The sequence below is a fragment of the Xiphophorus maculatus genome, chromosome 9, assembly GCF_002775205.1.
Source record: "Xiphophorus maculatus strain JP 163 A chromosome 9, X_maculatus-5.0-male, whole genome shotgun sequence".
NCBI classification, from domain to species: Eukaryota; Metazoa; Chordata; class Actinopteri; order Cyprinodontiformes; family Poeciliidae; genus Xiphophorus; species Xiphophorus maculatus.
The window spans coordinates 13,080,135-13,107,679 of NC_036451.1; the positions used below are offsets into that span (position 1 = coordinate 13,080,135).

The 27,545-nt window shown below is 36.8% G+C and overlaps 1 protein-coding gene across 39 annotated transcripts in view; it reads left to right on the forward strand.

The window, feature by feature from the left end:
- Positions 1–27,545, forward strand: part of adgrl2 (adhesion G protein-coupled receptor L2) — a 125,103-nt gene that overhangs the window by 13,611 nt on the left and 83,947 nt on the right. For all 39 annotated transcript variants that reach the window (XM_023339602.1, XM_023339601.1, XM_023339611.1 and 36 more), the window contains exon 2: positions 8,944–9,128. In XM_023339602.1, the coding sequence (XP_023195370.1) occupies positions 9,053–9,128 (76 nt within the window). In that variant the 5' untranslated portion in view covers positions 8,944–9,052. The remainder of the gene's footprint in view (positions 1–8,943; positions 9,129–27,545) is intronic.

Here is a 27,545-nt window from a genome sequence, read left to right on the forward strand (position 1 = left end):
CGTCCCCACCTTATTTTGCCTGTGTTTGTCCTTGCTCTGAGCTACAGAAAGGTTAAAAGCCTCAATTAGAAAATGAGACAAGGTTGGCGACATTGTGTGCGATGCCTTAGATTTCGGAGGAATTAACAAGACTTAATCTTGAGCCTTGTGTAAAGATTTCGCTTTTCAAGGAAATCTAGAAATAGTGTGAGGTGAAAATGAGGAGAAATTATTTGACTGGTAAAAGTACTATTCACAAAACAGACATGTAGCTGAATGAGCCAACAAAGGAGATGCAGCTTTCATTTCTTTCAAAGATAATAGTGCAATCTCTCTTTTGTTTCTCAATGCTAAGATGAACAAAACATAGAATACAGTAGACAAATGACTTATTGTCCCGCCTGCCTCCTTGCAAATGTACATTTGCTTCTCACAAGTCATCTTCTCAGTTACCTTCGTTATGTTTTGTGTTGCTGCCCACTACCTGAAAAATTAATCATCCTGTTTAATAACGCCTCATGATCACAGTGCATTATTGATGAAGAGATCCTTAATAGAGAAGATGGAGCCAGTTTTTCTATTCATTTTAAAGAGGAGGGAAGAAGGTCACATACATTGCTTACTGGTACATCTTGGGGTAAATGATGAGTATTACTGCAATAGACTGAAAAGAGACCAAGATCATTTTTGATTCCAAAAGGTCTGCAAAAACGTCTAGAAAAACACAGATAACAGAAACTGAATAATCCAGATCAATTTTAAGTTCATTTGTACCCCCAGTTTGTAGACACGCCAGGACATTTTCTTATTTTGTTGGGCAAATACCGATAAACTGTCTCAAAGTCCACTTTATTTATTTAATTCTACACTGTTTTTGAAAGATGTTAAAATTCCTGTATCCATTGACTGTGACTGTGCTCCCCACTTATATCAGTAAACAACTATGAAAGATCACAACCCCAAAAGTTTGACAGTATCACTGTATTGGCAAACAGTTTTATACCATGTGTAAATGGTATGATGTAATTGCTTTTGTTTAACATATACCAATCAGCTCATAGCTTGCAACTGGTAGTTTTAAAGCAAGCTAATGGGTGGTGCTCCATTAGTTTTACAACTTGAATCTCTCTGTTTTTTCATCTGTAAATATTCCCAAATAGCCATGTTTGCCTTCAGTGTATGCATGAGAAAGTCTAATAGCACTTATGCCAGCTAGTTTATTTTCAGTGTTCAGCAACAAGTGATGGAGCACAACTTCATTATTGTGTACCAACAAAATTTACAGCCACCCTTTCACTTACTCTGGCATATTATTGAAATGATGTTATTGTTTTTTAGGAACTGTATGATGTATTTGTTTTTTTTTTTTTATTATTTATTTAAACAAGATGAAAAATACAACATGCTCAGCACCCTAACAAAGGTCATTAATGTTTTTAGACATTGTGACCCAAAATGGTGCATTTCTTCTTTAACTTTGGTTAGCAAGGCATTAATTTTTGCTTGTTTTTGCAAAAATCAGCATAAATGAAGTCAAGCTGAAATATAGAAGATGAGTTTGAAAACATTTCTGGATTTATTGTTACTATACATTGATCCATTTTGACTAATATTACTTTAGCAAACTGGATCACACGCATGCAAAAAAAATGTCTTTTGTGGTGTCCTGAAGTGTTCCTTGGGCACCAACCATGCTAAGTATTTATGTGCACAAACTAATTGGATTTGGCTTGTGGACAAAGGAGTATATACTATGTACTGCATTCGCTGTGGGTGTTTCAAGGTGAATCATGGTGTGTCAAGGACTTATTGGACTTGATTGGCAGGCACTATCACCATGAGATGCCCATATAATGGCAGGGCTCTCCGTTCCTGACCTGCCCATTTATCTTGCTGTATTAATGTCAGCCTATTAATTCCTAAGCGGAGGAACATTTGGCAAAGACACCGTTAACAGTCTTGGCTGAGTCACTCTTATCTCAGCAGACCTGAAAGGAATAGTTTTGTGCTATCAGTGAGTGGAAATGACATTTTGAAACTTCATTCGAGATAATCCACTTCACTTCCTGGTAAAACATCAAAATTAGAACAAAAAAACTGATGGAAGATGTATTAAAACTTTTCTATAGTGAAAAATCACCTTGCTATAATCCATGTGGACAGACAGGTGTGGATATCTTAAAATGCTGATAGGATTTCTCTTCCATTGCTAGAATGATTATATATATATATATATATATATACAGTATATATATATATATATATATATATATATATATATATACTATGTCTGTGTGGTTGTGATTGTTCCATGCAGGTCTGTGATTGTGACATTGCACACATTGATATTGTAATGATAGCAATTCCATATACTGTATTTTATTCTTGATGCATAAATGGGAATACATTTGTGATTTCTGCATTTTCTTCTTAGATTTAAAACTCTCTTCAATTTTAAAAAAAAATCTGCAGTTTGTTTTTTCTCTAGGTTTGTTAAAAAAGAGAAAAGCTTAAATGTCACTGTTTTTCATAAATACTGTTCATTCCATAAATTTTGATTCCAGTGGTCAGTTCTTTCAAATTTTTTATTTTTACCTCTAAAGATATTGATGTCTTTCCCGGGTTTGGCTTTGTTTAGTTGCAGTATGTCCGGACCAGGGGGAAGAGCTCTAATCGATTAATTGAGTGGCTCATAAAAATGATGAATAGAGGAAACACTAAGAGCAATGAGCATGACATGCACCACGCTTCTGTCACACGCTCTGTCTGTTGTTTGCCACTGTGTATTTAGTGGAAGCGTGGCCTGCATTTGAGGTAGGCAATGATTCATCACATTACCATCCGCAGAACTAGAAACAATTGTTTTTATGTCCTCTCAGATGATGAAATGGATTTGATAATACCTTAAAGTCATAGGTGGCTGACTGACCCAGTGCATCTGAAAGAGACATAAAAAATCTCAGCTGGCATACTTGTATAATAAGGTCTTTGTATTTTTTATATTCCAAGACACCTTTATGAGTTCCTTTTGTTTTCAAACACATCAGATCTTTTTGGCATTGTCCTCTGTCAGCCTCCAACTTCAGCCCCACGTTGCTCCCCTGCTGAGCTGTCCTGTCACGCAGCATGCATGTTTGACCTGGTCTTTCACAGGCTTAGCTCCTGTCAGGGTTCAGGGACTACGTTTGGGGCACCCGGTAGTCACACAGCGTTTGGTTGGGTGTCACTCAGCTCCTTCGACTCTAGGCCGCTCTCAATCATTCCCTCCGTGGAGGGGTCGGCCTCTGATTCCTCCCTGCCCGATATCTGACTCGGCGGGGCTCCCCGACTCATCTGATCGCCAAGCCTGATCTCTCCGTGCCGGAGTGTGAATTTTCTGATTTGCCCTTGCAAATTGTACATCTTCAGCAGAGTCAAAGCAAGGATCCGAATTGCTTTTGGAGGAATATATTTCCTCTACAGCTGAGACAGTGTATTTTTGACTGAGTCTTTTATCCCCTGGTCTTTTTATTTTTTTTTTCGTCTTTAAATCGGGCAATAGAATCTGGGATATCAGGAGCCTTGTAGGGTATATGAATTCATTTATGAGGAATGCTGTTAGGAAAACCAAGTATAAACCAAGTACACTTCTTCTATTTCAACCTGTGGTGTGTGTTGCTCTGTTCCTCAGGATTTACATTTCAGTCAATCTCTGCTGCCACAATTTCCTCCCCTTGCATTTCAGTGATGATCTGTGACAATTAACATCCCAACTTTTTTCTGAGTTTTTTTTTTAAGGTTGAGGGCTAATTGGAGGGTCAAGCAAGACTTGCAAGCTGTCAGCCTTTTATTGTATCTTAAGCTCCCCCTCCTCCACTCAATCTCTTTATTCTAGGTCCCCCTTCATTCTCTCGGACCCTGTTTTAGAGAATGGTCCAACTCTTCTTCTATTCTCGTGTGACCCTCTAACAACTAGAGATGGACAACTGGGAGCTTTGTCTTGGAAGCCTAACATTCTTTTCACATCTGCCTCTTGTTTTCAGACCCCCCACTGCATTTAAATTTCAAACTGTCCTGAATCAACCTTCCTTCCCTCCCCACTAATAGCTCCCTTCCTCCCAGTTACTAAGCCTTTTATTTTCTTTCTCTTAAAAGGACCAACTGCTTCCTAGTTTTACATATTTGACACTCAGTTGTTGACTATAAACCATTCTGTTGTATTGTGAGTATATGGAGCGCACATATGTTTAAAGCCTGTGGGCCCACGCCCCTGTGGCTTCCCAATTTCTCAGGGTACTTAAACATCTGTCTGGGCCAGCTTCATATTTAGCCCGAGCTCTGTGTTGTCTGCCGCCATTTTAGTAATCTGTGCTTAAAAATCACAGAACATTGGCCACTGGTCATGTGTGCAATGAATAACAAGCAGTGTTGTTGTCGTCGGTCCGCTTCCGTCTGTTCAGAAACTCCAAATACAGTGGTGCATTGTTACTAAAGACTAAACTTGTTGTGCAGTTTCACCTAAGCCGATGGGCATACAGAAAGCAAGCTGAGGTGGGATTGCCAGCAGTTTTTTGTTATGAGGCAGAGAGACAAAAAAGGAACCCCCAGCTGAGAGGGGAGACCTCAACTCATTTAATGAGGAGAACGGCAGTCAGGCAGTCTCCCCACACCCTGCGCCTTTGGTGTCTCAGCATGTTAAACACTCACAGCATGACGCAAAATATATTAAAGTATAGGACTGTTATCGTCAATTTACACAACACCCCAATCCCCCTGTACAAGGAATCTACATTCTGCGTATTTTTCGTAGCAGGAGGTCTCTGCAGGCTTGAAGACAGAACTGTCAAAGGCATCTCGTCTTTTGTCTTCACATTCCGACACATGACTCCTGTTGGTTGTGCTTGCTTTTGTTGCTGTGCAGTGATGACAAGGCAGGAGAAAGAGTAATCATACTGTTTCAGCACTCCTATCTCAGACTGAGCCTTAAAATGATTGTTTATATATAAATATGAACACCTTAAGCCACTGACGCAAACAACCATCCAAAGACACAGACTAAGTTTTGGCCATTATGAGATCAAACTGATAACCTTGAATGAAAACACATGATCTAACTGCTTGTATTTAAAACCAAAAAGCAACTATTCTGCTTACTGCTGCAAAATCCTAGCAATTTACTGATTATTATGGCTTGATACAAAGAACATTTCGTTGTTTCTGTATTAGTTTTTGACAAATTGTCAAAGATGTGTGACAAAAGCTTCTTTTTTTTTCAATTAATACTGGCATTAAATTTCCACAAAATAATGATTTAAATTACTCTGTTTTGAACCACAAATTAATCAGTGACTGTGGTAAATCCACTCACATTTAGACATCATGTGAAAACAAAGCAAAATATTTTAGTTTTACGAAAAATACTTATTTATGTGGACAAGGCTTAAATAAATTTACTGAGATCTTATAAGCATCTAAGTGAATCAATTTTCTTAAATGTTTTAGTCACAGCTGAGCAGTTAAGTAGCTCGTGCGTAATTACATATTTTTACATTAAGCAAATTTTATAAAATTTTTCAGCTAATTTGGATAGAATGACTATATTTTGTGACGTCTTTTTTAAGAGACACCTTCAATACACGGTTGTGCTGGTTTTAGCCTGAACTGTGTGCAATCGCTTAAATAATTCATCATTGCCAGATTAATGCTATACAGCAGTTGCTCAAATAATGGCAATAGGTTGTGGTAGGTGCTTCAAGGTTTCTAGCAAGCAGACTGTACTTCTGATAGTACCTGTACTTTTAAATTAGAGTATTGGCTTATGTGATCTTTGGAAAAAAAAAAAAGTATCTGATTCGTAAAATAATCATCTCTGCAATAAATCGTCTTATTTCAAATTAAGCTTCTTAAAATGTGTTTATTAAATACATAAGAAAACTGAGCACATATTATATGAACCAAGTAAATATTTTAGTTAAAGAGGATTTTCAAAATATATCACTTTATGCAAGGAAGAATAAGAATTAAATTGGATTATCATCATTAAGTACATATATTCTAATCTAAGAACAAAACAACAGGCACTAAGACTTTGTGCCCGGATGAGAATTCCTAATCCTATATACTAAAAAGCCCTACTGTGGAGACAATCAGCTTAAGGTCTCATTATAATGTATGGACCGTGAGTGTGGGCAGTAGCCGCTTCCCAGATATATTTAATTGGTGCCACATGCCCTAATAAAAAGCAAGTGGCAGAGTTTTGTGGCAATCCAATATGTTTGGTCTCTGTGATCAGCTTTCATTTGTCAAACCTCACAACTGCACATTATTCCTCTGAAACTAAATACGCTGTGGCCGTGTGTGTTCTGCTCCTGTTAACCTCTCTTAATGACTCCAAAATTAGAGGTCTCAGGTGAGGAGCAATGTCATACCAGATGAACTGATTATGGCAGGTTTAATTATAACTTTGGCGGCAAATGCGTGCGCTCTGCATGTTTTCTCGCTGATGAATTATTACGATGCCTGAGAACTCAGACAAAACAGATCAAAGAGCCTTCAGGCGCTGGTTATCCTCCAGCATGGAGGTGACAGCTGAAGCTGATTTGTGCAGTTCTGACTGTACATAACAACACAAATCCTCCCTGTCTTCTCTGTTGAGTTTTTTTTTTCATTTGCTGACAGTGTGAGCTGTATGAAATTCGCTCCCTCGAATCTTAAACAATCGCAAGCTGTAGATACAAAAAAAAAAAATGAAATGATGTTTTTCAATGTGGAAAAAAAAGAGAAAACTGTTTCTAATGGGGTCCTGTGTGCCTTGTTGCCCGAGTGATGCCACATCCCATGGTGAATGTGCTAATGGTTCATGGGAGCAAGAGGATGGAGCTTAACCCAGCGGTGTAAACACACAGACAAAAGGGAGCCGTTAGTAGTGTGAAACACATGCCTGGGCGTGCAGGTAAGCATTGGGTTTCACCGCACAAGGCTCCACCACTGGATCCATGGTGGGGAGGAGGTCATCTGCTTTTGTAGCAGAATGTGAGCAAAACAAACTTTCAGGCTTATACCACCGAGACAGGTATGGATGAGGTGGGAAGGGGAGGAGTTCTGGTTTGGAGAAATGTCAGAGAGAAGGGAGGGGGTGATGAGGGTATAGATTGGAGAGATAAAGTGGTTTGTGGTCAGTCTCGAGACAGAGAAGTGACCATTTGTTTGGCAGTGTTTGTTTATTTGTCTTGGGCATGGGGGAAGAAACAGGCACAAAACTTAAGGGTAGATGGGAGTGCTCTTACTTTTTAACCTCTTTTGGAAGTGACATCCCGCTGCTAGAATTAGATTCACATAAAGAATTCACATGAATTAATCCAACTTAGGTTTTAGGTAATATTTTTTAATGCCAAAGTGCAGTTTCAGTTGTGTTTACTTTGGGTAATAAATCATATATTTTAAAATGATAAACCTCAGCTGCCATTGGATAATCATTTCCAAAATTACATTCCTTTCTGCACTAAAAATTAGACTAACATAATAACCGTGTCGAAAATATAGTGTCATGTTATCTTTGCAAAAATCTGTGACAAGAATGTGTGCTATCATCTTATTGTTTTGGTTCAGTATCAAAAAACAAATATATGTCTACGACAAAAAAAATTATTGGCATTGATTAATAAAACTCATGCAATGTATGTATTGTTTTCCAAATTTCTACTAGATTTAGTGGAAGCTTCAAAGTAAATGTCCTCATTGTGGAGAATGCTATACTTTTTTGCCCAGTTTTGACTTTATTTTACTTTTTATCAAAATAGGAAGTTAATTTTAGTGTATAAATTATTCGGCTATCTTTTCAGGTACTTTGCAGTCAAGTGCTTAGGAGATCTGCCACGAGTGGCTTAGTAGCACTAGTTGTAATAAAAAGATGGTACTCTGTTGCTTTTCAAACTTTAACTGTCAGGGATTTTTGTGACAATTTTAAATATTTTCAAACATCGGAGGTGGAGGAGGGGTGAGGCTGTGTTACACTTGAGCCTGGCAACAAAAGACCCAGCATTGTAATTATTGGCATTATCAAATACAACAAGATGTTGTTGTTTTTTTTTCAGTAAAATGGCTGCAGATCTTAGGAACAATTTAATCATGTTTTTCTTGTTTGTCTTTGAAATCTTTTAAAAATCTTGGTTAACTTTGCCAGGAACCAGTCTATTTTTTTTTGTATTGTGGGACTGTAATATACATAAACATAATATAGGAATCATGATGTTTTCTGTGGCACTGTTGGTAGCACTGTTGCCTTTCAGAAAGAAGGCCCTGGGTTGAAATCCTGACATAGAATCTTTTAGCATTGAATTTGCATGTTCTGTCCTGTGCATGTATAGGTTCTCTGTAGGTACTTCAGCTTACTCTTACCGTCAAAAAACAAGACTTATAAGTTATTTTGCCTCTCTAAATTGTCCTTAGGTTTGAAGGCGTGTGCATGGTTGCTTGTCCCGTGTGTTTCTATGTTGTCCTTTGATGGACTTGTCCAGGGTGTACTCTGCCTCTCGCCCAATGTCAGCTGGAGATGGGATCAACCCATTCACAGCACCATAAGCAGGTATAGACAATAAATGAATGGATATTTTCTGGATCACGTAAAAAAATACACATATACACATGTTTGATGAGGTTAGTATTATTTAGTTATTGGTCATGAGGGAATGGACAGGGTGGGGCATATCTGTTTCAACACAACAATGCCTGCTCTCACCCTGCTCCCCCATCCTACTAGTGAAATGTTTAGTATTTAGCTGCCATTAAGGGATTTCTCTCTTGAGGATTATTGACCTTCTGGGCTTATTTTAGTGGTGTGCGTGGGTTTGTAGCTTTTCACAGCTTAAGGTTTGTCACATCTCTTCATTGGAATGAAACATCAAGGGGCTTCAGAACGCGAGTGTATTCCTCAGGGGCAAAATTTCATAACTGAACTAAATGATGTCTTTTTGGTCTTTGTTGCAGGGAAGAAGATCGATAATGAGCATCTCTGAGACCAGTTGGCTTGGGCTTTTCTGATCAGAAGCTGTTACCCACAACACTAACCTGCCACAAATCATCAATACTCAGCACCATGGCATGCAGCCTGCGGACACTACACACCTTTTGCTGGTTTCTCATCACTTTAAACCAAGTACACTCCACAGAGGGTAAGTATATCAGAGTTTGCTGGTTTTTTAAAATTATACTGATTTATCATGTCATTTTGTTTTGAATAAGTTATATTTCAAGTTGATGCAGCTCCAGATTATTATTATTTTTTTATTGAGCTGCCACATGTGGAAATATAGCATGCAGTAATTCTGAACCAAGCCAAATCAGGCACTGCTTTTGTGAGTAATACAGTTTTCAGGACAGCGGGCACAGACGGATAGAGGGGATAATCTTGAGTGGTTTCATTAGTTGTTAAATTGTGATTTGTCTGAGATTTTCTGCTTGAAAGCGTCAGTTGTTCCCAGTGGCATCAGAGCTGGATCTGTTTGTACATTCCTCGCTTTTTAATGCTCGCCGTCATGGAAATACACGCCGCAGATTTCACACCTCAAAAAACATCAAGCTCAAATGTCTTGTAATCACACTTCATTAAGTTTTGATTAAATCAGTCCTGGCTTTGTTGTAACCACAAGTTTTACGTGTCCAATGTTTAACCACAAGGTTGAAAAGTAACACACTAAATGTTTTATGATTGAATTTACAGTACACCGAAGCTGGCGTATTTTTGTGTGTAATGTAAGTGGGGCTAATAAAATTCTGTGTAAAGATGACAGCTGTCAAAGCTCTGGCTAAGCCGTCATTTAAGTTCAGTAATCAAAAACTGAAGGGTGCAAGGTGGGATTTTAACAACACGCCTTATTGACGGTATAGCGAATCATATTGGCGTAAATGGTAATAGCATATTATGCGCATACCATCTGGATGTCATTTGATCTTTCCTTTTAAAAAATGGAAACATAATTCTCTGATCTCTACAGGCATCAATCACATTTGTAAAACTTCAGCCATAAAAATGCCTCAAAAGCAGCTTTGCTCAGTCAGATGGTTTCCATTAAATGTGAGAATATTTCTCAACCATAAACTTGATCGAATATCAAAGTATGCAGTGTTATATAGATAATTAAAAATAGAAAACCAAGAAATCACATTTCCATGAGTTTTCACAAAACTACCATGAATCTAAAAATCACCTGTGGTAAATTCAGCTGATTTGGACTTGATTTGGAAAGGCACACATCTGTCTATATAAGATCCAACAATTGACAGTGCATGTCAGAGCACATGCACCAAGCATGAAGTCAAAGGCATTATCTTTAGACCTCCAACACAGGATTGTCTTAAGGCACAATTCTGGGGAAGGATACAATTCCCCTGCTTTGAAAAACGGTTCTGCTGCTTTGAAGATTTCAGTGAGCTCAGTGGCCTCCATCGTTTGTAAATGGAAGACTAAAGTGACACTTTCTGGCAAACTTGCAAAAAGCTTTATGTGACTAAAAACAAACACAGTAATCACACGATTCCCACTATAAAAGATGGTGTTGGTAGTATTATTTAGGGCTTCACAATATATAATAAATTGTTACTGCAACTTTACTCTAGGCAATGTACATTTTGCAAATAACTTTTGGGACAAGGTAGTTATTCAAATACCATAAAATATGGACTTATATGACTGTAATATACAACGTAACTTGTTTAATGCAGTATAAACAGCTTTAGAAAGCAAAGCAGGGGTGGTCAAGTCATTAAAAAAATACAAGTAAGCTTTTTTTAATTATTGAACAGCAGACTCTGGCAAGAAGCAACTTTTTCAGTGCAAACTTGTCAAGATGGAAACATTGAACTTTATTGTTTTTAATTTAATATTTTTTTCTCCAATTGTTGAACAGGCACAGTCTGCATTTGCTATGATCCAAAGCAGAAAGACATGAAAATTTTAACTGTTTATTTATCGCAAGCCATATCGTTAGCACATTATTCACTCATACTATCACATATTGCATGTTTTCCTAATATGGTGCAGCCCTAATATTATGCAGTGGAGATGTTTTTTATAAGAAGACTGAGAAGATGGTAATAGTTTATGGGAAAAGAATCGTGCCATTTGCAGGACAATCCTAAAAAAGTGTAAGGCTACAAAAGATTTAAAAGGAACATATCATAAAAATCCACTCTTTTAGCTCTTAAATAAATTTTTATGTACTTTGAGTGTCTAGGAGTGCATTTATTTTCTCTCGATGCTGTGTAGATATCTTTGTTCTTTTTGAATTATATTTTTCAGTCTATTCATTTTTCTTTTTTGCCTATAACATTTTCTGGTCTATTAAGTCACTGTATTTGCTACGGAACTGCTAAGTCATGACTTCCAACTAATCAGTTTTGTGAATTCGACTTTTTTTTTTTGCTGCGATTTATGTCCAAGTTCAGTTACGCCAAAGTTGCAAGTAGACAACTGAAAATGTTCGGTTCTAGCCCACATTAGTCCACAAGATTCCTTACGTTGTCCCCTTCCTCAAAGCTTCTTCAAAGCATCTGGTTAAATTTTATTTCACTTGGAAGTGTACCCACAATAGTGGGGAAAGTCCCGCTTGTTTGAGCAAAGCACTTAAGGAGGAGTCCTCCAGCAACCTCAGCTAGTATCAAGAGGGATTTTCCAAAATACTTTTTCTGATTGAGGAGTCAGGTCCTTCTCTCTAGGGAAACAAGGGACACAGCAAAGTGGTAAGCCCCTAATGATGCTAAAATGACAGCAAAGCTTATTTTAGACCATGAATTTTGTGTGTTCATATTGACGTCCTGGTCTGTTTGAGATCCTTCGAGTCTTTTGTTTCTGTTAACACTGTGTGTTAGTTTTTAGCTGCCTCTATGAGGATAAAGCTGTACTGCATGTTTTGAATATTTGGCTTTCAGTCGTAATTTTTGTCTTGGGGAACACATGATCCAAATGCATTTGTTGATGTTCTTGACACTCTCATTAGCTATCTTCTTAATTATATTGAGACTTTGTTTACTTCATTTACATTGCGGCAATATTAATATTTTAATAGGTATCTCACATGCATGGACGCTATAGTTAAACTGTACTCCATATGGTAGGTAGCTGTTATGGATGGAGAGGGTGTAAATACAGTAATAATACCATTGTAATGCATTAATTTGAGTGCATGGTTCTGCAGATTGATGGTCTTCATTCTCCTGCTCTGGGTCAGACTCTGGCTCAAACATGCAAGACTGAATGGACAAGTCTTCTGTTGTTGACATCTTTGATAAACTTTGGGATGACATATTTCTCTGCCAGTAGATAATTGTGTCACTGCTATGAAAGTAGACAAATGGCAGAACGGGGTGGAGTGAAACGCTCTACGACCGGGAGGGGGGCGGGGCACGAAGACACGTCTCAGAACAGGGTAATCGAGGGGTTTGTGGCGCCACAATAACGAGGAATTCAGACCAAATCATTGCAGTTCTACTTTACATAGACCATAAGGGAATGATTTACATGTGAAAAGGACGGCTTTAAAAGCATGATATGTCCACTCTGACTGAAGAAGAGGTTCATCTACAAGCAGAACAATCTATATTAGAATGATTCATTTGTTAAAATCGTGAAAAACTAAATCGAATTGACCAGTTTTGCCAAGAATACATTTTCTTTGCATACTCTCTGTCCAATCTGATTGTGCTTGAAATATTTTCAAAGAAGCTTCAGAGCAGGTAGTGACACACCCAAAACATGTGCAGCTATAATCCCAGAAACAAGGGCATCTATTAAATCAGAGGGTGAATACATACGCAAGGCACCCTTTTTAGATTTGTGTTTGTATAAAAACATTAAAACTGTGTGATTTTGCATCTATGTCATGAGTATGTTCTACTGCTTTTGGTTTATAACACACATTTAAATAATGACAGACAATTAAATCTATGTGTAATTAGTGTCGAAGTGATATAGAAGTGAATTGTTGGCAGGTTGTTTAACCCTCTGCTTGAAAATGAACAGAGTAAGCAATATAATACACTGATGAATTGCCAGCATCTTAATGTTGGAGTGGCAGGTTGAAAAAAATTGGTTATTTATTATTTTGACATTTTTCATTCATCCTTTTCTCTTTGCCTCTAATATTATCCTACCCCCTTTACATCTTTTCCCTTTTCCTATTTCAGTCTCACAGATCAGCCCAGAAACAGTTCATTACAAACAATATCCCCTAGTAAACATGCTTCATTAAACTGCCTCTACCCCTAATATCTTTTTAATGCATTTTTATAATTGAATTAAATGGGTTAGTGGAATGCTATAAATAGTTTGAAGTTGGTTTGTTTCCCCCTTTTTTTCTGCACCTGAAACGTGTGTATTTATATGCTGTATAAACACACGTACCAGACTGAGAATGCAGCTATGGAGGGCAGGAAGTTTGACCTCCTCCTCTATACATTCTTCACATTTGACTTCCCTGGTTGGACACGTGTCCACGAGTATGTCTGTTTTATTTACTCAGCTGACTCACAAGGTTTTCTAAGCTTTTGTCTCCTGTTTTCCTTTTCGCTATGCTCACATTTCTATTCTGAAGAATTGCTTGTTTGCTTCAGTAACCCTCAGAGTTACTGGCATTAGTTTTTAGATTGATTTGTGTTATTATTTTAATTGCACTGTATTTACAGAGCAGAGCGCTGTCGATTGTTAAATTACCCCATGGCTTATGGCATCAAAAATTAATAATATAGCACAATAAAGTTTAAAGTCATGGTCCTGCCACAACAATTATGTGTAATTTGTTATAATACAAGTTGTTTAGATGGTGTAATTTTCACCACCATTGCTTTATTATGACTGTTATCCTGCTTAAGCCCACAAGAGCCTTGTGAACCAGCAATATTGTAATCATCATTTATGATTGAGATCAACTATCATCTGGGGTTTTATTGAAGAATGTTTATTTCTTAGATTTTATAGTTCCTGTTGTCTATAAGTCAGCTAAAGGTTAGAGACATGAAGGGAAAGTTATCTCGATCAACGACAAATGCTTTACCTATTAAGATCTCTGCCTTTTCTCTGTTTGGTTCTGAAGCTTGATAGAAAGATGAAACAAAAATACATTATTAAAATAGTGAAGTTTCACAGTGCTTGAATAATAAATAAATAAATAAATAAATAAATAAATAAATAAATAAATAGAGCAAAAGTAGGACCTTGCTCTATAATGGCAAATAAATGATAATAGTATGAATATGAAAAAAAGCCAACCAATGACTAATTTCATAACCACATTGCCATTTCATCCCAACTTACTTCCATTTGAACCCATAACTAAATAAATATGAAGTCATGTATTATGTCTTAGTTTATTTTTCTTGGGATATAGGTATTTTGATAAGTAATGTAGATTGATTTTAATATTTTTTATATAGCAGCTTGTTTCTGTTGAATGTTGTTCTGATCCCCACTTGGTTGAGTAAAATTTGAAGATCTAAAACTGATTTGACTCCTTATCAAGCCGAAGTGCTTTGTACCACCCACTACTGGTAAATATTTAAAATTAGATTCACATAATCACGCTTACTAGCAGCAGACTATGTGCAGATTAAAGAAATGTACTAAAATAATGTTTTGTTAAGTGAATGTGATGTATATTTAGTGAAAAAGTCTGTTATGAGATTACCAAAACAGTAAATGTACAAACTGACCAAACACATAACAGAGACTACAAAATTAAAAGAATTGCAAGGTAAATCAAAAATAAACCATAAACTAAGTAAAAAATCTAAACTAAATATAGTGTAACATTAAACAAAATTTATATCTCATATTAGTCTAAAATGTGCAGATTTTGATTTCTCTATATGAAAGGCTCTAATTAGTGTTTTTCCCTTCTTTTTTGTTTACATTTTCTTAGAAAGCAAAAAAAAAAGTTCAAATATATTGAAAATTGAAGTTGAATTTTTATTAAGATAAATTGGAGAATGTAATGTCCTGACTCCAACAGCATAACATGGACTCAGAGCAGAGTGACAAGGCTTTCTGTTGTTCTTAATCTTTGTGCACAGACTAATTCTGAGCCAAGAAAAATCCTCTTATTTCATAGAAAGTGACAGCTACAATGAGAAGAGGCTTTAAGCATAATCACTTTGTATGATATTCATGACTAAATCGGGGATCATAGTTCTGCCAGTTTATTGTCTTAAGTTTCACTCAACTGAGTCTATATTCTAAGCGCACGTCTAAGCGCATAGATATTCTTTTTACATAGTAGTGTTTTTGTTGGGACTGATATTGTCATACATAACACATTTTGCAAAGCCATTATGGTAAAATGTGAACACTTATTTTTTTTTTAAATACCTTGATGACCGTTTTAAAGAAGTTCAAACATTGTAGACCTGGAAGTCTCTGACTTTGTTTTTGTTTTGCATGAGTGTACGTTTGCCATGTAGAATTCCAAGTAATCTTCTTCAAGTTATTTTCCCTTTATGCTGCTGGTGGTCCTTTTATATATGAATATATAAACTTTTTTTTGTTCACAAACAAGCAGTGATGATTTACCCTTGCAAGGCATGATTAAATTGGCTTACATGTTTTCCGAAATAATGTAGTCACATCTGGTGGGATTGCAGGGATTTGCATGTATCAGTGACAGAATTGCAATTCACACCTAGCTCAGTCACAGACTCTTTTCAAAACCTTCCCCAAAGATTGTTGGAATTATGGAGAGGCAAAATGAGATGGCACGGTGAAGATTGTGTGTCAAGAGGTGTGGAGTCGATTTATGTTTGCAACCTGCAACATAGAGTGCTGGAAATACTTTGTTCGCTTTATTTTTATTATTTTGTTTTTGCATAAAATATTTTGTGTGTGTGTGTGTTCAATAGAAGTATTTTGAAATCATCAGAGAATCTGAACCGATGATTACCCTTACTATGTTGGTTAAATGCTTTTAAGGAGTTTGTTTTCTGAAGCAGGTCGTGCCATGTTCAGAACAGACAAGGTTCACTAAATGGGTCACCTGCGGTTTCATCAAACCATAAACAAATATTTCTTTAGAATTTAGCTTTTCATTCCCCTTTAACAAAAAAAAGTTTTTAGAGGCGAAACCTGCAAGGACAAGCCTAGCACAGGGATTTTCTGTCTTTCCACACACTCTGAAACCTCGCCATTGTTTCCCCTCGAAGCTTGAAATGTTTAAAGTACTTGAGGTTTCTCAAAGGGAACAGGGAAGGGCACCTTTAAAAGCACTCTTTTTGTATCGCAGGAAGGAGAAGAAGAGAAGACTTAAAACCTTCATCTCAAAGTCAATGAAGTGAAATAGACAATCAAGGTGTTCTGAAATCTAATTACTGGACTGTAAAGCCCAGGGCTTAAAATGAGCCAGAACCTGCAAGAACAGGATCCAGCACCTCCCAGTGATGTTCCATTTAGATGTTTAACGACTAAAAATACTTATACTGTCTCACTTTCTATCTTTTTTCCTTCCTTTCTTACTTTTTTATTTAATAACCTCTTTTCTGTCTTGTCCCTGTTCTGGTTTTGTAATAAGGACAAACTGTTAGTGTGAGGAAAACAAATTAATCATTTAACATCTGATCTGATCAGATCTGATACTTAAAATTCCCAAAACAGAAGATAAATGTGACGTGATATCTTATTTCTAAACACCCTGTGTATATATGTACTGAATTGTCTTAAAAAATTAAAGTGCTGATTGTGTGCGCTTATCCATAGTTACCGTACTTAATATTAACTTTAAAATGCTGTGGAAACTTTATATACTTTTTAAGCATGACTTTTAAAATCTGTTTTACTTACTGAACATTCAATGCAGTACCCAGAATGCTCAGAGTAAAGTGATACGTATTTGTTTTGGTCTGTGCGCTTTAAGGAGTGTGAGCTTGTTTTGTTTTTCTACCACTTTGTTGATGTCATCTTGGTTGTTTGAGGTAGACTGCGGGATCCGGCCTCCCTGCGGAGCCAGGCAGCCGTGGGGTCTGTGTACGTAGGCCGACCACACTGTCATGTCTCTTTCATCGCCAGCCAGGCTTGGCCAATACGGAGATAAGGAGACAATGACTGGGAGAGCGAGCAGTGGCAAGGTGTAACCACAGCCCCTGGGTCTCCTCCCTGCCGAGTACTTCAAATCCTCATTAGGATTTTCAGCAAAGGAAGAAGGGATTTTCAGGATTAGGGCTTTGTCACAGCTGGCTCCAGGTCGGTGTTTGTCATGCAAGAGCATGGCAGAACTCTGACATATTGCTAACCCCCCCTCCTCCCGTCTAACACAGACGCTGCCTTCACCTGGCTCCTGAGGCAGTCAATGTATGTTCCACTGACCTCAAATGCTTGATGCTTACAGTTGTTAACCTGCTGCCTTTGCTAAGCATTTTAAAGAACTTTCTAGTAGCTTTCGTCAGGTGTCTGTTGATTCATGTTGCAGTGTCAGTGTTTGTTGGATATTAATGCAGAGTTAACCTTGGAAAACATATTTAGTTTGATGTTTACAGTCCTAATCCATAAGTCTTATGAACACGTCAGCCATGATTTTGATGCAGCTGTTCAGACAGGAGCCTCACTGCTATGCTTTAATCTTTCCCCTTCATATTTTTGTATAGCAAAAGTACTAAATGGTCTTCCCTGAAACTATTTCTTCCCTAAGCTTGCTTGCCTTTTACAAAAAAAGTATGTAAAATAGGTATCTCTTCTAAAAAGCTCTGACCTGCCAATACTGGTTGTAGCTGGTTCCAGTTGCTCTTTTAAGAGCTGTAATTAACAGCATTAAGCAAAATGTAGGCTTTTTGTTGTTGCAGTCTGTTGCTTACAGACATGATGCTCTTGCATCTTAGCTTGTAAACTGTACTTCAAAAACATTAACTTAACAAAAATAACATGTTCAGTGCACCACAGTCTTTTTAGATAATCAGCATGCATTGGTAGCTTTAACCAGCCAATGTATAATTGGAAGAATAGATAATTTCCCACCTTGACTGTAAGAAAGCAGTTAGTGTAAAACAGGACTTTAGAGATTTATAATCAAGACAAAATAATTTGGAGTTGACATTTTAGATATTTTACAACACCTTTTCTAGCACCTCAGATTAGGTAGCATTCTAACTATAAAATAAAGTCTCTGTGTATTCTTAGCCTTGCTTGAAATTTTCTAATAGGCTTCCAACAATTCAAAATCCACTATGTTCCTTAACAGAGTTTAAACATTTATATATTTAAAGAGCATTCCAGGTATGGGCTGAAGTCGGCTGACCGTTGAGTTATCTTGCTACTTGCACACTGAAGAGTGTTGTTGTTGTTGGCGCAAACTGTCACCGCTTAGGTATTGAGTGTCAACCGAAGTGGATCAGATCAGATTTCATGAGAAGCCTGTCATCAGTCGGGGTCGGTCAAGCTGTAAGTTTAACAATTTTGTTAACCAGTCTATTTCTTGGGATATTCCCACTTTGTAAATATGAACAAACACTTTTCCTTTGAAAGAAAGCAGCTATTTCTTTGAGGTCATAGTCTCCTTACACTAAACAAAAGGCCTCTGTTTCCTGACATGTTACTCAGTCTCTCAGATTTGAACTTAGCATTAAAACTGTCTTCTTCTGTAATTCTCAAGACTCTTACTGGATAAGAAGGTTTCAAATAGGTCCCATCCTAGATTAGTCATATACTTACATGTCCCTATCTGCCTTATGCTTTACAGCCACAGCTTATCTCACTTTGTTCTTGCCCTGTTAATCAGGGACACTCCTCCATGTACATTTTTTTGTTTGCTTCTAGGTTTTATATTTGTTTCATTCGTCATAAATCTTAGCTCGTTGCAAGATTTACTGTTAAATGTTCTGATTTATGTGACAAATAATTGCTTATATGTTGTGAGAGACTCAAAGCTATTTACGCGATAGCAACAAGATAAAATAGCGATGCCTCTTTAGTTTTGAAATGTTTTGCCATTGGTGGCGCTTAGATAGTTGACATCAAGGACTCCAGACAAACGGAAAGCAAGGACTTCTGATGAAGTGCTGTCTGGAAGGGGCGGATGGAGAGAATGTTTTTGATTATCCACTGTATAAGGTCTCTCAAACAGGAACCACCATGTACAACTTGTGCCTGACAAATGAAGCAGGTCAAAGGGCAAATGCAGGTTTGTTTTTTGCTGTTATGATGTGGAATGTTACAGTTATTAATCTGCAGAGTTCAGGTCGCGTAAGATTGCAGCGTGCCAATTTTCTCTCTCTTTCTCGTGAGTCATACAGATTGGAATATTTTAGAGCATTATATAATCTGTTTTTAATAGAATTTCACTGTGGACATTACAATTCTGATTTCCTCTGCAAGAGAAATTACATCCATTTATCAATGTGAGCAGCCTGGTCCCATTCCACTTTTGGGTTTAACAAAAGAGCAAAGAGAAGGATGGAGTCATTGAAGTGGTCTTGAACTTCTTTTATTAAACCAGGCAGATTCCATAGCAGCTGAAACGTCTCACGCAAACAACAGCAATTTGTGTTTAAGGGGTAGATAATTACATTTCCATTGTGAGGACACTGCTGAAAAACATCCTCATGGGACAGCGTTTGTTCGGTTTGGATGGAATGCAAGAAATACCTGCTGCGGGACATGTAACGACAGAATGTGTTAAGAGAAGATGATATACTCTAAGGCTCGTGATTTCACAGATTTTACAGTCTGCTCTCATGGGTCGGTCGTAAGATATCCTTTCTTGCCCTTAGTGGAATCCTTTTTGTCCTCTTGCTTTCATTCCTGATTTAGTACAGCTATAAATCCAGAGAAGGGTCTTGTAAACGAGGGGTGGTGAAACTACGCCCATAAATAAAAAGGATTTAGAAGCAGGGCCTTTTTCAAAGAACTCTAAAGTCACATTTATGTGGCTTGTTAACTCACAGGGTTTAACTAATGCATTTAGTATTATTTTTTTTCTTGTTTGTGTAGGATTTCCGTTAAGGCTAAACTCTTAATTTAAACTCGCACTTAGTAAATCAGCCAAGAATATCCACTTGTTTAGCAATAAGTTGTTTTTTTTTTGTGCTAATTTTTGGTGGTCTTTCTAAATCAGCATGCTGAAATCCTGACATGTTGGTTTACTTGATGTCAGACTGAACATATACCAGTTCACGCTATTAGTGCTCTGGCACTATAAGTTGACCTCATGTGATTCAGCCTTTGACCTTGTGAGTTATAGTGACCCCTGAGTGCTTTTGCACGTCAGGCCTCAGGCTTTTCCTTACTCTTGGATAAGTGATGCACTTACATGTTAACAATAAATACCCAATTAAATAATCTATTTTGAATTTGCTTCCTTCACTTTGCAGGCAGAAATATGCCAGTAGGATGTTAGACATAGGCTTATATTAATTCATAATGGCAGAATAGTCTTTAGTAAAAACAGTGGAATAGCAGTATTTAAAAAAATATGTAAAGCATAACACAATTAATTTGATTGAAAACATAAATTCAGCAATGCTACAATTATGCTATTTATTGGATTTAAGTAATTAAAATACATACTAAGTGTAGTAGTGGTCCTCAAGTATTGCTGTATTTTACACTAAATTTAATGCCTTTTGTCACTTTATCATGTGTAACATGAGCTGCTGCTTAATTCGGCTATCTGCAGCTAACAGCTTAACAGCTAGCATCTTTATAACCATGCCATTATTTTTATTTAATGGCAAAAAGGACCACAAACATGAAGACACTTTTATTCATAAGTAGACCTGGGCTGCCCATTCGTTAGACTTGGCTAAAGCAGTTGTTTTCGACAAGAGAAAGATCCTCACTGCTGTGGTCTAGAAACATTTTTCTAGACCACAAAAATAGAAAGTAGATCCCAAACATTGTATCATATTAATACAGTAACATGTTTGGTTAATTGTTTTTGTTAAAAAAAATGTATAAGTGTTGTCCTTTTAACTTCACCACTCCTTGAAGTTGTAGCAAGGGTATAGCAGAATATTTAAGATATTTTGAAGCTGTTGCTTTTTACAGCTTTTTGTGTCATGATGTTGGTAACCATCTTATACATGCTGACAGAGCCATACATGGACTGATGTTCTTGTTTCTTAATTTCCGTCAGACAGTCAGCTCTCCTCCTCGAAATTCTTACATTTATTTAAAATATTCAGCCACCAGTTTTGCATCCTGACAATCTTCAGATATGTCCTTAAATAGGAACTTCACATGTACTGCCCTCTATTCAGAGTAAGTTCTTCCAAATCTGGAAGCTTTTTTTAATGGAAGGTTATTTTATTTATTTTTCATTTTTGACTAATCAGTAATGAGCTGAAAGATTGTCGAGATTATATTTAATTGCAAATCATTAAAAAATATATATATGATACAGTAATAACTTTTATATTTAGTTGCTTCCAAAATGATCTGTTAATGGACATATTAGGATGTAAATTTTTATGCAAAATAGTCTATTAAACAAGAATAAATGAGTGTGATGCTTTTGTCCTTTGTCAAGTGTTATGCAACACTATTTGTCCCATTTTAAGTGTCCAAGCAAAAATGGTGTCAACTAACAATCCGCCAAGTCTGGACAGCAGTGAGTCCTTGTGGTTGAGTCAGAATGGAGACAGCATAAAGAATTCAGTCAGAGCAGCAGTCATGTCATCAGGGCATGACTACCCTGTTGGTCAGGGAATTTAAATGCCAGGTGGGGGTCAGTTGAAGCACCGGCTGAATAATGTGGCACAAATGCATACACATGAGAGCAGAGTCTTGGGGAAGAGGAACCACTGCCGTGGGCAGCTTGAAAAAGTGCACTGAGAGAATGCAAAGCAACCAGACAGACCCTCGTGTTTTTATGTATTCCCATTGGTGACACATTGGGTGCCTTTTTATTAAAATGTAGTGCATCAAACATGTCACTGAAGCAGAGCAGGACTTTTGGGCTTCTGAATGTATCTCAAGTCACTGCTTTTATTATTTTTAAAAGAAACAGAGAAAATGCTTTAGACAAGGGTCATCACATACTAATCAAATTCAGCCTATGAAGCTCCAAAAGGCATTCACATTTAACTTGTATGAGTTGTCATCTGAAATATTGACTGACCTACATCAATTCCCATTCGGAGTGACTCAGAGGATTAATCCACATAATTCTATTAATGTCGACTCACTTTAATTGAAATAGAGGGCAAACTTTCTCCTATCCAATGTCTTATTTTATTTTTGAATCTAGACTGTTTACATCATTCAGTTTGTTTTGTTTTAATTTCGTCAAATCAACCTTAACACTGTGGTAATAAAATGAGTAAAGAGGCCTTGACCTTGTCTGGATAATCTCAAAATGTCTTGTAATTTAATATTGAAATTTACAGTTGACCGTGTTTTAGGAACTATGAGAGAAAATTTACTACTTTATGGTCACTGCAGCCCTTTCATTACCAGGATATGTCCTTTCTTTTTTGTGACCTAAAAATCCCTCTCTCTTTTTTTCCCCTCTCTCTCTCTTTCTCGCTCCCTCTGCACACACTGCCTGGCCTGGGGGCTATCCGATATTAGACAGTGAGATGTCACTCTGTGCTTGTGTGAGTGCAGCCAGCTAACATGTGCAGATGATGTGTAGTCAATAATGCATTATGAAAAAAAAGGGGATTTATGACCTTGATGAGCCTTGTGTAGCTTAATTAGGCCTAAAGGTTGATTTACATACAAGTGTACATGGAATTTGATGAGGCTGTGTTTTCCTGCAGGTGCAGTAGATTTTTCTTTTGTCTGGCAGCAAAACTTGATGCTTTGCGTTTGTTCAAATTCTAATGGACAGGGTGGCAAGGCAGTAGCTAATATGCAGGGGGCTGCTAATATGCAGTTACGTGAACCTTTTCGGTTTCTAGTATTTCTACATGTCCTATTTTATTTGAACACAATTAGATTAAGTGCTACAAGATCATATTTCTGTTCATTGCTATTGTGGCCAGGATTATCTCTATAAGCACTAGTTTTGGGCAAGGAGAAATAAACTACATAAGGAAAACAACATCTCTGGTGTAAATTTCTGTTTAAAGCTGCTAAACAATGTGAGGAAAACATCTTTTTTCTTGACATCTATTCAGAGAGAAATGATGAGATCTTTTTCAGAGTCATGTACCTATATCAAAGATGCTCCTGATAGCCCCCCTGCTGTTGCTATGGAAGTAACGGAGATGTAAATGAACTGGAGTGAACTTGATGGTGGAGAATACAAATGAGGTTGAAATGTTTCTCTTTTTTTTCTTATGCTCTGGCTCTTTTTTTCTTCATCCTTTTTTCCTACTTCCTTTTCCTCTTATTCGTGTGTCTCATCTCTCATTATGTTCAAAGACTAACTAGCATTTAATATATTTCATGATACTATAACATGATATGAGAATAGCTAAAGATATATTTAAATTAGATTGGCTTTGAGTTGGTCAGCAGAGCCACAGTAACTTTGGGCAAATTAATTTCCTTTCGATACTTGGAACTGGATCCAATACTTTGGAAATTGATTGATGAAATAAGAATAGAAAAATCTATGTTATTCCCAACTGGGGGGTCATTTCTGACCACCCATCATTTCTCAAGAAATGACCACAGTGATAGTGATATCGCTGTATCACTATCACTGATAAAGTGATAGGATATCACAGTATCAGATTTATGACAAGAGAACATTCGACGAAATGTTGGGAAAACTAAGACTCCCCATTATTTTCTTTTTCACAAATAATTTTTTTTAGAGATTATAAAGGTGTTTTAAAGAGTCTATATCGGTGTAAAATATTTAATTCCAGTGTTGTCAAGTTTGCATAATGTGGTTTTATTCTTCTTTCTAAAGTAAAAGAAATGTAAGAAAAAAAGCAAAATGCAATTATAATGTGTTGTAAATTGAATAAAAGTGTCATAAATGTTAATGATTTTTTTTTATATATAAATGTATGTGTAGTGTAGAATCCTCCAGTTTGGGTTTTGCTGTCTACATACTTTGTATTTTAAACCAAAGGTTCTCAAATGCAGTCCAGATTCTTAAACAACTGGGAAATAGCCCCTCAGCAGATGCTAACTTTAACTCCTAACTGTTAGCCAGAAGCGATATTCTCAGTTAGCATGAGGAGCTGTCATTATTAATCGACTTCATTATCTTACAGGATAACAAGTGTGGAACTTCTTCAATTACAACTTCATTTACACTTGGATATAGGTTGTCTCTTTCCTACAGCATCCATAGGCTAATTATTACATGCCAATGGCAAATTATCTAAATTAGATAATGACATTCTTAAGTATCTTTTAGGAACCACTAGTAGATTGAGAGTGCTATACAGACATTCACATGGAAATTGGAACAATTTTATTTGGAGTCACACATATTGTTGTTTCCTGAGATGTTTATCACAGGTTTGTAATGATCCACTTTACAGGCTTTATAGTTAACATTACAACACATTTGTTTGATAATAATTTTACCGATTCCACATTATGTCAGCCTAAAAGAGACTTATTAGGAAAAACAGGAACACGCTGTTAAATCAAAAATAAAAGTTAATGTGTGCCAGTTCAGTGGTGTAATTCATCTTTTACAATGGCCTCACAGAGTGAGCAGTCCACCTCATATCCTGCTGTTTGCTGAGTATATGCAATATTTTGTTTCATCTCCTCCCCTACGTAGATCTGACTTCTTAAGAATCCATGTTGTTGGAAAGGATATCTCTGGATTATAGAATCAGCACTGTGGGAAGGGCCTTAAAATAATAGTTTTTTTTTCTTTTCAGACCCATTTTACTTGTTCCATAGATTTTGTGGTATGCAGTTGGTGGAGTAAACCAGGATGACTCAAGCTGCGTCCCCTGTGGTTTCAAGCTAATACTTTAGGCCACACTTTTCTTTCACCCAGTGTCCCTCCAGTGAGCTAGCTTGTCAGCTCAGGAGAGCAGAATAATGGCAGGCCGAGAAGAGATGCTAGCTCATTTACAAGCAGCTGGTTAGCTCTCGTCAGAGCAGCTAGGAAAATCAAAGGGCCCGGTTAACGGTAGACGACAAGCATTGGGAGCGTCCCTGTCACTCTTCTCATTGGCTCTCAACAGAAATTATCTGGTTTCACATCAAAATAATGTGGGGACCCCTTTTGTGTTCTGGGCACAATGATGGCAGCGTTAGTGACTGAATGGGCCTTTTGATCAGCCTCTGCTTTGCTCCTGGACTAACTGTGGAAGTATTTGTAACTCAAGTTACAAAGAGTCATTTTAATATGAAAACCATTTACTGGAGGGGAGATACCCCTGGTAAAATGCAGGACTGTTTAATATCTTGTATGATTCGTGCTGAACTTGAATGTAATAATTTAATGTTTTGTATCATACAAAAACTCTTTTGCCTGTCGGATTCATATATATATATACATTTTTTTCAAAAACTGTTTCTATTACATGTAGATGTTCCTTATATCATTAGTATTTACATGTGTATCCCTTTGGGTTTGATTATGGCTTGTCTGGCTTCATAGTAGAACAAGATGATCTTAATGACTTCTCATTTCTGTGAAATAGGAAGACAATTTGCTCATTACCTCTGCTTCAGTGACACTCATATCCTACCAGATGGTCACTTTCCAATTGATTTGACTCGTTGGTGGAAAAAAAAAAAAGAATTAAATTATTATAGCACCAAAGAGACACTGCATAATTGGTTCAGGCTACAGTACATATGGGGGTTTTCTCACAGTTCTCCAAATTGTTCACCTAATGTCATTGCAAAGGTTACTTGGAGTAGTAAATATCAGCTTTGGAAGCTTTAAATAGTGTGTTGCCACCATTGTAATAGTTGTTTACTTCACCAGAATAGGGGTCCTGTGCCTCATCAAAGTTACTTGTTAATATGTTGCAAGAATTTTCTTTTTTATATATTTATTAAGCACTAGCCAAAAAGTGAAGTCTTTGTGGGGTAAATTGTTCATTATTCGATGCTAAATTGGGATGTACTGAACTTAATGTATTAGATTTTCTGAATATTATAATTTAGTATTATTTCATGCAATATAAATAAAGGGGAAATACTGTATGTTTCAGATGACGTTGGAGGCCAAGTGCTCCAAACAAAGCTTAAGCTTTCTTTTCAGGTGTAATGTTCTTCTTTCTCGCAAAATATTATTTCACATTAAACTATCTGAAATATCTCTTGTGTACCTTAAATCGTCTTGTATATGTAGATGATGTACATAGATGTATTTGAGAATTTATTTATTGTGGCACATTTTGTTCTCAAAAAGGAACTGAAAAAGTCGTTTCATACCTCGTATAATTAAATACAATAACTCACAAAATAATTTCATATTGTTCTAGTGTTTCTTAACTTTTGCTTGTCACTTGATTGCTTTGAATGGAAACTGTATTCTTATTCTCATCTACAAGTCTAGCTTTGCATATTTTGGCATTTAATTCTTTATATTAGAAGTGATTTTTTTATGTTTTGCCCAAAAATGCATAAAATTGACACAACAATTGTTTATACTTGAGCCCATTACCTTTTGCCATTGGACAGCAACAAGTGCTCTCACTGCAGTCACTTGTTAAGATTTTGAATGATCAAGCTGATCATTTAAAAGAAAAAAAAAAAACAAGTCTCTGGTACAGCTGATATTTCAACAATCATATTACTGCTTCCATATGGAAGGTAAATAGTTTTATGTTGCGTGTTCCCTGAATAATTATGCTAATGACCCCATGGGCAAAATAATGATTACTTTTCTGCCTCATTTGAATAATGAAATTCTTCAGTTAAGTGTAACAGTAAGCATTGGATTTGTTTGTTAGATTAAGTGTGATCGTATTATTGTGTTGTAACTGCAATGCATGATCGATGGCGTTTTGATTTCCTCTTCATATCGGCATGAAAACAAAGATAATTTATTTAAACTAGCCACAAAGGCACATTTATATGAAACAACATGATCAGAAGAATATGTGAGAAGATCAGGATGAAGTTATTTGTTTTTGCTTTTCTTATGTTAGCCTTTTGAAATGATTTGTCTTTCAGGTTTGAGTCTGATTTCAGCCAGTAAAGCGACATTTGTGAAGACTATGAAACGCTGTGTAGGTCGTGGGTTAACTCTACATAACTGCTGATGTGACTTTGGGTGTTACAGTAACAATACGTTTATTGCACTCACATTTTTCCACAGACAGACTATCGGGTGTCCACATATTGATGAGTCTGTGTCACTCACATCCCATACACTAAAAATACCATCTGACAGCGGGGTGAAAAAGTAGTTCAGCCTGGGGTCTCTAATCAATGGAGAGAGGCTTTCATAAGTTGTTTACAACCCTGCTTTGGGTCCATGATCCATGGAACCAGGAGGCTAATAAAGTGTGTTTTGGAAACGGCAATTGTGTTTAAAACACATAAAATTTAAACATGAAAATGCCTTGCTATAGAAAGTGTGCCAGCAGCATGGTTAAAAGGCGGTTTGTGCCAGCTGGAGTAATGCCGTTTTCTTGAGCATGCATTTGTCTTCTCATTTCTACAGGCTCTGTTTTCCTCTTTAGGAAGCGAGACTGCATTAGCTCTAAAATTGTGGAGGCTCTGCTGAGTGATTTAA